The sequence below is a fragment of the Cryptomeria japonica genome, chromosome 8 (genome assembly GCF_030272615.1).
Source record: "Cryptomeria japonica chromosome 8, Sugi_1.0, whole genome shotgun sequence".
NCBI lineage: Eukaryota > Viridiplantae > Streptophyta > Pinopsida > Cupressales > Cupressaceae > Cryptomeria > Cryptomeria japonica.
The window spans coordinates 223,205,621-223,215,942 of NC_081412.1; the positions used below are offsets into that span (position 1 = coordinate 223,205,621).

Here is a 10,322-nt window from a genome sequence, read left to right on the forward strand (position 1 = left end):
TGGTGTACCCATCTAGTCCTCCCAAGCAGGATGGGTTTCCTGCTACAGTGCTTGATCAGTCATTGAGATACCAAGAATGTTCCTCAATCAATTCCATGGTTAATATGAAACCTTGGGATCTTTGGGATTGGAGTGGAACACCTGCAGGTAATGTTACAAATTCTTCTGCAACCAAACTAACCTTCCACCTAATGTTGATCATGACAGTGGCACTTACTATCTGAGATTATTAAATGTGCAGTAGCCTATAACTCTGTACAGGAAAACCTGCATGAGGTAGGGTCAGAATCAAGGAAAAACACATCCAAACAGGAAGGTGTGGCATTTTCAGATTCAATTCAAGCTTTGGAATCATGGAACCGACCAATTGCAGCTCTACCCAAAAACCATTTCAGCGTGGATCAAGAGCAAACAAATTGCATCATAAGAATGAAGAATACAAAAAGGTCTTCTAGCCATTCTCAACATCATATTATGGCAGAAAGGAAGCGCAGGGAGAAGCTGACACAGCAATTCTTAGCATTGTCTGCCATACTCCCTGGCCTAAAGAAGGTAAGGGTAGAGATGGAAAAAAATAAAAAGAAATTTTATCTTGTGTTGTTTTTGGATTTAATTGTGTATGTTTATTTACATCAATGTTTTGGATTATAGTCTATGATCTTTTTATTTCTGTGTTTTCTAACATTTTGATGATGGATCATCTTTTTATTCCTGTGTATTCCTGTACTTTCTAAGATTCTGATGATGGTGATGATAGATCATGGAATATAATCCAAAATACAAATGCAAATAAACATACACAATCAAATTCAAAAACAACACAAAATAATATTATTAATTGTAAAAAGTCGTTATCACTAAAAGAAATCCGTTTCTCTGAATGATAGTATATTTTGGTGCAATGTATTGCTCCTTAATAATTTGAAAATATTAAATTTCCTAGATTTGGTGTGATTAGTAATACCTACTTGATTGCAAGCTCACACAATTGTACACATCATGGATACAAATCCATTGCTTTAACTAAGTTCAAACTTTTGGTTACCCCTAATTTAGTAAGCATTTTGTTGGTTGTTGAGAATTGCCATCCGTGTACCCACTATCTTGTTCTTTGTTGAAATTGTGTTTATAGACAGATAAGGCCTCTGTTCTTGGGGACGCCATTAAATATGTAAAGCAGCTGCAGGAAAGGCAGAGATTCTTAGAGGGACAAATACCCAACCCAGAGATGAGATCAATTCCAGGATCTCCCAATCCCAAGGATGACAATTCATCAGGAGGAAGAAATGAAATGCGACAAAGCACTTCATCAAGCACCCTACCAGAGATCCAGGTTCGAGTCCTGGCCACGCAGGTGTTGATTCGCATCCATTGTCATAAAATGAAAGGGATACTCATCAAAGTATTTACAGAGCTTGAGAAGCTTCAATTATCTGTGGTGAGCGCCAATGTCCTCACATTTGCAGAGACTGCACTGGATTTGTCCTTGACTGCTGAGGTGACTATGTTCTTCCCCTGTACCAAAGATGAGATCTTTATTCGTTTAATACTTATGAACCCCACTGACATGAAAACTTCGGCTTTTGTTAATCTGTAGATGGAGCAGGGATGGAATTTGACAGTTGATGACATCATCAGGACCTTGAGAACCACCATGGACCTATACCTGAGATAAGGAATAATCCACTTACAATCCAATGAATTCATAAACCATCATAAATCATTCTTCTTCATAACTCACTGTTTGTTTCCTAATTGTAAAAAATCTATCAATTTGGAGGTTATAAAGTCATTAATTCTTATTTCAGGGGCATCTAACTGTACTACAAACAAGGCACATATATCTTACCCATGTGAAATTTGAACTTGTAACCTCTCTTTCAAGAACACAAGTTCTCCACAACTAGACCAATCTAGACGAAGAACATTAATATAATCATTAATTCTTATTAGTTGATATAAATTCTTTCCAGGGAAAGACTACTAATATATGTCTTATAGTTTTTATTAGTTCCTATCACAAAGGAATATCAATGCATCTCGGGCTTTATTAGTTGATGTCAAATGAATTAATGAGATTTGTAATGTATATTTTTTCTCAAATTTGTTTTAAAATATCAAAATTAACCTATCTATCATTCTATTATATGATAGTTGTGAATAATATTATTAGTATGATATAAGCTATGGAATTTTTTAACTTTTTTTTAGTTTGACTATAAAACAATTAACATGTCACTTTTTTTGATAAATGACATTATTTTTAATTAAAAGAATATGGACCAATGAATGCAAATGTTTAAATCATATTTGAGTCAATGAAAGTAAATTTTTTAGTCATATTTGATTCAATTTTAATTTATTGAAAGTCGTGAATTTAATGGATCTAACTACAATCCAAGTAGGAAAAGGGCTGAAATTCTAATTAGATTCACTAATTTTTAGTTTGTCCTCTCTTTTTAGTTCAAGATTGGATGTGAATTGTGAAATTAGGGCAAAAAGGGATAATTGAAGTATATTGACAAAGACAATATGCTACAAATGCCCCACATAGCCACCAACCCGAATCTAGAAAGATGTTGAATAAAGAATGCAAATGCGAAATTCAAGATATGACAAGAGGGGACCCATCTCATGAATCAAACTAGAGTAGAGCTTTTGAGCCTCTATCGCATATCCAAAATAGTCCTTGCTTAATTAATTTAGCTCCTCTTTTGAGAGTGCTCCAAATCATAAATCCTTTGCCTTCAAGGATACACCGAGGAACATCATTATTCTCAACTCCATTCAAATACTTCAAAGTAAGGATCATGGACCAATCCTAATCCTAGTGACAACATCACTTTCAATAAAGTTTAGCAAACAAAGCCTATTCATTAAGACTTGTATGTTGAAGACCCGGGCCCTCTTCCTGCTTTGACTGACAAACCAAGTCCCATTTAACCAAATTCCACTTCTTTGAGATCAAATTTCTAAACAGTGAAAACTAATGAGAGAGAACCTCAAACTCATGAATGAACTAGGCGAGGTAGCCTTCACAAAACACCTGTACAATGGGAGAGTTTGAATCACAGACTTGACAAGATTTACCCTCCCAACAAAAGAAAGCCACTTATTAGTTCAATAAGTAACTCTCCTACGCAACTTATCCAAAATATCCTACTAAAATCTATTAGGCCAAGAGCCTATGACATGGGGATGCAAAGATACACAAATGGAAGAGCATCAATCTAAAATCTAAGAATTATTGCAATCATAATCTAGATAAGCTTAGGGGTGTTAGAAAAGAATATTGAGGACTTGTCTTTATTAATCCTTTTCTTAGAGGCTACCAAATAAATATTGAAAGACTTTTAAAAATTAATTGCCTCATTAATTCTAGCCAAACCCATCAAGGCAAATATCATTTAAATATTGTATGAGTGAATGGGGTGGAACTTTGTTACCATAATTTCATCCCTGAATCAAAAAGAGCCTCATACATAATTTAATAAATCTCCCTAGCCCTTCAACCATCTAAATGAAAAGATAAGGAGAAAGAGGATCACCTTGGGGTAGACCTCAAGAAGCTCCAAAAAGCTCAAACAACTTATTATTAATGAGAAACAGGAAAGAGGAGGAGGTGACACAAGTTGTGACTCATTTGATTCATTTGTTGCTTAACCCAAAAGCTTCCAAAACCTTAGTTAATAAGAACCATTTAATTTGATCATAAGCTTTGGTCATGTTAAGCTTGATAAACATGGTTTTTCTTTGGAGGTTGTAATGGAGTGAATAGCCTTTGTTGCAATAACAACCCCATCCAAAATTTGTCTATTAGAAACAAAACCTCCTTGTTCTCTGAAATAAGGAGGCTAAGTTGTGACTTAAGTCTCTCAGCAATTAGCTTAGTAATAATCTTGTAAACCACATTGCACAATATTATAGGTCTAAAAGATCCAAAGAATTTGCTTCTTGTTTTGGGATAAGAGTAAGGAAGGTAGCATTCACGACTTTCAACATTTGTTTGTTTCTTTGAGATTCCAAAACCGTCTCCAAAATTTCATCCCATCAAGGCAAATATCATTTCAATATTGTATGAGCAAATGGGGTGAAACTTTGTTACCATAATTTCATCCCTGAATCAAAAAGAGCCTCATACATAATTTTATAAATCTCCCTAGCTCTTCAACCATCTAAATGAAAAGATAAGGGGAAAGAGGATCACCTTGGGGCAAACCTCGAGAAGCTCCAAAGAGCTCAAACGACTTACTATTAATGAGAAACAAGAAAGAGGAGGAGGTGACGCAAGTTGTGACTCATTTGATTCATTCGTTACTTAACCCAAAGGCTTCCAAAACCTTAGTTAATAAGAACCATTTAATTTGATCATAAGCTTTGGTCATGTTAAGCTTGATAAACATGGTTTTTCTTTGGAGGTTGTAATGGAGTGAATAGCCTTTGTTGCAATAACAACCCCATCCAAAATCTATCTATTAGAAACAAAACCTCCTTGTTCCTCTAAAATAAGGAGGCTAAGTTGTGACTTAAGTCTCTCAACAATTAGCTTAGTAACAACCTTGTAAACCACATTGTACAATATTATAGGTCTAAAAGATCCAAAGAATTTGCTTCTTGTTTTGGGATAAGAGTAAGGAAGGTAGCATTCACGGATTTCAACATTTGTTTGTTTCTTTGAGATTCCAAAACCGTCTCCAAAATTTCATCCCATCAAGGCAAATATCATTTAAATATTGCATGAGCGAATGGCGTGGAACTTTGTTACCATAATTTCATCCCTGAATCAAAAAGAGCCTCATACATAATTTCATAAATCTCCCTAGCCCTTCAACCATTTAAATGAAAAGATAAGGGGAAAGAGGATCACCTTGGGGCAGACCTCGAGAAGCTCCAAAGAGCTCAAACGACTTACTATTAATGAGAAACAAGAAAGAGGAGGAGGTGACACAAGTTGTGACTCATTTGATTCATTCGTTGCTTAACCCAAAGGCTTCCAAAACCTTAGTTAATAAGAACCATTTAATTTGATCATAAGCTTTGGTCATGTTAATATTGATAAACATGGATTTTTATTTGGAGGTTGTAATGGAGTGAATAGCCTTTGTTGCAATAACAACCCCATCCAAAATCTATCTATTAGCAACAAAACCTCCTTGTTCCTCTGAAATAAGGAGGCTAAGTTGTGGCTTAAGTCTCTCAACAATTAGCTTAGTAACAATATTGTAAACCACATTGCACAATGTTATAGGTCTAAAAGATCCAAAGAATTTGCTTCTTGTTTTGGGATAAGAGTAAGGAAGGTAGCATTCACGACTTTCAACATTTGTTTGTTTCTTTGAGATTCCAAAACCATCTCCAAAAGATCCATCTTAACAATATCCCAAAATACTTGGTAAAACTCGATTAGAAAGCCATTAGGACCTAGGGTTTTCCCTTTCTTCATTTGAAACACAATCCCCTCGAATTTCTCCAAGGTGATAGGCTTGATTAAAAATTTAATCATTTCATTAGAAACTAACAAAGGAATACAATCCAAAATGAAAGCCTCATCCTATCCAGCTAAAGGGGTGTCTTTAGTAAATAAGTAAGAGTGGTAGTGAGTAATCTCTCTAGAAATCATTTTGAAAGAAGAGAGTTGATTCCCTTCAAAGGACTTAAGAGAAATGATCTAAGATTCCCTTGCCTCCTATCCTTAACTAAGTTGCAAAAAAATTGAATTTCTATCTCCTTCTTGTAACCAATTAATGCGGTATTTCTGTTTTTAGAAGATCTCCTCCCTTAATTCCCATTCATCAAGATCCTTCATGACCTTAGTTTCAAGATGAAAATGTTCTTTTGTAAGACCATGATCCCAAATGTGATGAGTGATCTCGTCCAAGCAAGATTGGGTTGCAGCCTTAGCCAAGAAAACATTGCCAAAGAACTGTCTATTCCATCTTTTCAACATATATTTCACAAATTGAAGTTGTTTGGTAAATGACAACATAGTTGTCCCAAACATCAACTTCCTTTTAGACCACCAATTTTTATATCAACTCTTGTAGAGAATAGTCACACAACCAAATTTTTATTGTCCAATGAGATTTTTTTTCATTTTTTTAAATTTATGCACATGCTCTTATCTGTACGACTGTACGGGTTGGGGCTAATTTTTTTTATTTTTTTTACTTTTCCAAACATGGTCAAATTTTATATTAATCTTCGTTTATTGACCAACCTATATCTAATGAAGATGTCTATTTTTGGCTAGGAGGTCATTTCTATAAACTCCCCCCAAAATTCCTATATGAATGCATACCAAGAAAACCCATTTGATAAAATATTCTCCAAAACCCAAATCTACAAACAAACCATCATGACGACAAACCCAAGAAAGGGAGTAGGTATGTGCGAGAGAGTGGGAAGAGGGGGTTTGGTTATAAGGAATGACAAGGATGGTGAAGAAGGATCAAAGGAGGATGACGGAGTAGATGGGTTTTCCTAGATTGGTAGAGAGGAATATATCTCTACCTTCTGACTATGTAGAGAACCCATGGGTTGAGGGTATGTTTTCAAATAGGGGCCCTACGTGGGTTTTTTATTTTCCTAGGATGAGATTGCCTTTGCTCTTGATGTTTTCTTTGTAGTTTGGGGCAATTTGTCTCTAACCCATGGTGTTATTGGTGGCCTTGTAGTGTGAGATGTGCAGGCTTTTATTGAGACCCTGGTTGTACGTTATGCAAATCACTTGATGGGTGTGATCTAGTTTTTTTATCATGGTGATGTTTCTCTATTCTTATTGTTGGAGCTAAGCATGTTGTATTTTAGGCTCTTTATATTATGGGGTTTGAAAAATCTTTTTTGGTTGCTCTTGTCCTCTTCCCTCTTTTACAGGGGGTTGTTGTGATAAGCGTTGTGGTGGTTTTGGTGGAGATTGTCTTGTGGTGTATCATACTAAAGAGGGTTTTTGTGTTTCTTCTTGGCCTTGTGATGGTTGTTCTGGATTTGTTTTATGCCAAATCCTCTATTGCTAGTTTTTGTCATGGCTTTTCAAACTTGTTTTTAGGCAGTTATGTCCTTTTCAGGAGCTATGTTTTGGTGGGTATATCCTATTCTTCCAATCTTCTGATTTTACCTTGTTTTTTGTTGTGTTTGTTTGGAGGGTTTGGTAGGGAGATATTGTCTCCCTTGTTTTTTTTTGTGTTTATTTACTTGGGTGGTGTTGCCTCCCATGTTGTCGTGGGGGTTTTTGTCCTTACCCCTTTGGTTAAAATTGTGGCCACTTTTTTTTTGGCCCAATTCCAAGTTTTTTTTTTCTTAGTTGTGGTTATGGATGTGTTTTCTTTGGTTCTTTCTCAAGCTACTCCTCTAGAGGTGGAGTGTTCCTTGAGAAATATATCCATTGAATCCCATGTTATTAGGATTTTGGATGTCTTGGATATCCTTTCTTCTAACTTATAGAGCGTCTACAAGGAGGTTTTTCCCTCACCTCTCTTAGATCTCACCCTTGTTTCTCCTATTGAGGTGGAGAGAATTTTGGTGGGCTATTTAGAATTATTGTAGTTGGTTATTACTTCTTCAGATCTTCCTATAGAGGTGGGACTATTTCATATTGAGGTGGAGATGAGTATTGCAAGAGAAGATGGGAGACGTGGTAAGGGGGATGTTGTCACCCTTTGTTCAAACGATGCTTTTAGTTTTGCTTTTGTTGCTCCTATTGAGGTGGAACTTGCGGAAGTTGGAGGTTTTATGCTCTTGCATAAAAGGAATTTGGAGATTAAAATTTTATCCTTCTTTATTTTTTCTTGTTGTATTTAGGGCTTAGGATGGTTGTCTCCTATTCTTTTATTTTTGCATTAGGGGTTCGAGATGGTTTTATGGCTATGGCCTTGATTTTGTAACAACTTTATTTTGTTCTTGTTTGGCTAATGTTTGGTTGCTATTTGTTTATGCTCTATCTTCTCAAGTACAATGTTCTATAAGTGAGTTCTTGATCTCGAAAAAAAAAATTGTAAAGGGTTTTGGATCCTAACAAAATCCATTTGTAAAGGGTTTCGGGCCCCTTCAAAACCTATTTTACTACTAATAAAAAACATCAAACCCAAAACCCTCAGATCTGCAATAAATCGACCTACAAATATGTTTCATACCAAGTGTAATGTCCCAAATTCTTAATGCATAGCTATGGTTTCTGTAGTCACATAAATCTGTCCACTTAATTAAATGAATACTTAGTATTTATTTGATTATTTAACCATCAATTAATAATTAATTAAATTAATATTTAATTAATTCATCTTAACCCTCTTCTCCTATTAATTAAATAAATTATTCAATTTATTTGATTTAATTCACTTAACCAAATTCAGACCATTAATTAAATAAATAAATCATATTTATTTAATTAAATATTCTCTCACATTTAAATAAATTAATATTTATTTAAATCCCCCAAAATCCCACCTCTCACATTTAAATAAATTAACATTTATTTAAATCACCTTTATCCTCTACCCACTTGCATTTTCCTACAAATGCAAGTTGCACAATTATTTTAAATAAATCATTTATTTAAATCACCTTTATCCTCCACTCACTTGTATTTTCCTACAAAAGCAAGTTGCACAATTATTTTAAATAAATAATTTATTTAAATCACCTTTATCCTCCACCCACTTGTATTTTCCTACAAAAGCAAGTTGCACAACTATTTTAAATAAATTATTTATTTAAAATCCTATTTATCCTCACCCACTTGAAACCTTTAATGGTTTCCCTTAAAGTATTCAAACTTGATGGCTTTAAAGTCTTCAAACTTGATGGCTTCCTTCTATAGTCTTCTTAAGACTTTAATGGTTTTCCTTAAAGTCTTCAAGCCTTTAATGGTTCCCCTCAAAGTCTTCAAGCATTTTAATGCTTTATCTTCCTTTTTTTCATTTAAATAAATTAATATTTATTTGAATATTTATCCAAATACAACTTGCACACATTTATTGAAATAAATGAATTTTTATTTTAAATAAAATCCTATTTTCCCTCACCCACCAAATCCACTTGCAAAATCTAATCCCCTTCTAGATTCTTCTAACCCCTTCCTAATTAGCCTAATCCATCCCCTAATTATTGTCACATTCCTAAGCAAAATGGAGTCACTTCTCAAAGCCTAAAAGTCTTTGATAACCATTAAAGGCTTTCAACCTTCAACCACTAAATGTCTCAAAGTCTTGGATAACCTTTGAAAGCTTCCAACCTTCAACCACTAAATGGCTCAAAGTCTTTGATAACCATTGAAGGCTTTCAACCTTCAACCACTTAATCCCCAAAGTCTCCAATAACCATTAATGGTTACCTCAAACCCTCCCACATGGTTAAAACATTTGTTTTGACTCAACCTCTACCCAACCCAAGGGTCTCATCAAGCCTTTAATGCTTTGACCATGATTATCTCTTAATCATTTGCACAAAGGTTTATCCTTGCATTAACTCCTAATCCAGTGGGTAATCCTAATTTAGGCTTGACCCTTACCTTCTAGATAACCATGAGGTCTCCTCAGGCATTTAATGCCTCCAACCTCTTCTCTCAACCCAATCTTATGTTGACACTTGTCACCATTTCATTGGTGCAAATTGTGCACATGGATCCCCAACTTTCAAGCTTGACCCTTGATTAAACCTTTCAATCCTGGCCATCCATTGCTCCATTTTTCCTATAAATAGAGCCCATTCCTTCATAATCCAGATCCTGAAAACTTGTAAGCATTTAGACTATAGCCATTTTAGAGAGCATTTAGCATAGCATAACTAAATCTTGTCTTTTTGGTAAAATCAATCATTTTAGCATTAAAAATAGCTTTTCATTTCATGTTTGGAGCTATTCTACAAATCTCAATCCTCCATAAGCATCCATAGTGCAAAAAGCTGCTGAGAGCTACACTATTTTGGAACTTGGAGAGGAGAGGAACAAGGGAGAAGGAGCTAATATCATGCTATGAGATAGTTGGAGATATCTCATTGTCTTTACTTCTTTAGTTAGATTCATTAGCATGTTTTTAGTGTCTCCTTTGGAATGCCTTCATGTTTTAGTTTTTGATTGATTAACTCTAACATCTTGTGTGTTTTGTGTTGTTTGATCTTAAGCTAACATTGTGCCATTTAGGAGGGCATCAGTTTCAATTTTGCACCTTCTCCACTTAAGATATCATTATAACTCCAAATCTAGCCATGAAATATCTAATACCACTTGTTGGAAAATAATTCTATAAACCCAGAATTATTTAATCCATTTCCTACATAACCCAGGAGATAAAAGCACACATACAAGCTTATAGAATCACCATTATGAA

General features: G+C 34.8%; 1 protein-coding gene across 1 annotated transcript; it reads left to right on the forward strand.

Annotated features, from left to right (window-relative positions):
• The first annotated feature begins 360 nt into the window (after window positions 1–360).
• On the forward strand, window positions 361–1,732 carry LOC131027595 (transcription factor bHLH18-like). Its single transcript, XM_057957664.2, has 3 exons — window positions 361–552; window positions 1,133–1,498; window positions 1,598–1,732. The coding sequence occupies exons 1-3, from the start codon at window positions 430–432 to the stop codon at window positions 1,673–1,675; spliced, it is 567 nt and encodes a 188-aa protein (XP_057813647.2). The 5' UTR covers window positions 361–429; the 3' UTR covers window positions 1,676–1,732.
• The last annotated feature ends 8,590 nt before the right edge of the window (window positions 1,733–10,322 follow it).

What these genes read in the sequence shown, in the direction of transcription:
- LOC131027595 (XM_057957664.2), top strand. Translation starts at nt 430, where the DNA reads ATGAAGAATACAAAAAGGTCTTCTAGCCATTCTCAACATCATATTATG. An exon ending in TACTCCCTGGCCTAAAGAAG is followed by an intron (nt 553 to 1,132) that starts GTAAGGGTAGAG and finishes TTGTGTTTATAG; the next exon opens with ACAGATAAGGCCTCTGTTCT. An exon ending in ATTTGTCCTTGACTGCTGAG is followed by an intron (nt 1,499 to 1,597) that starts GTGACTATGTTC and finishes GTTAATCTGTAG; the next exon opens with ATGGAGCAGGGATGGAATTT.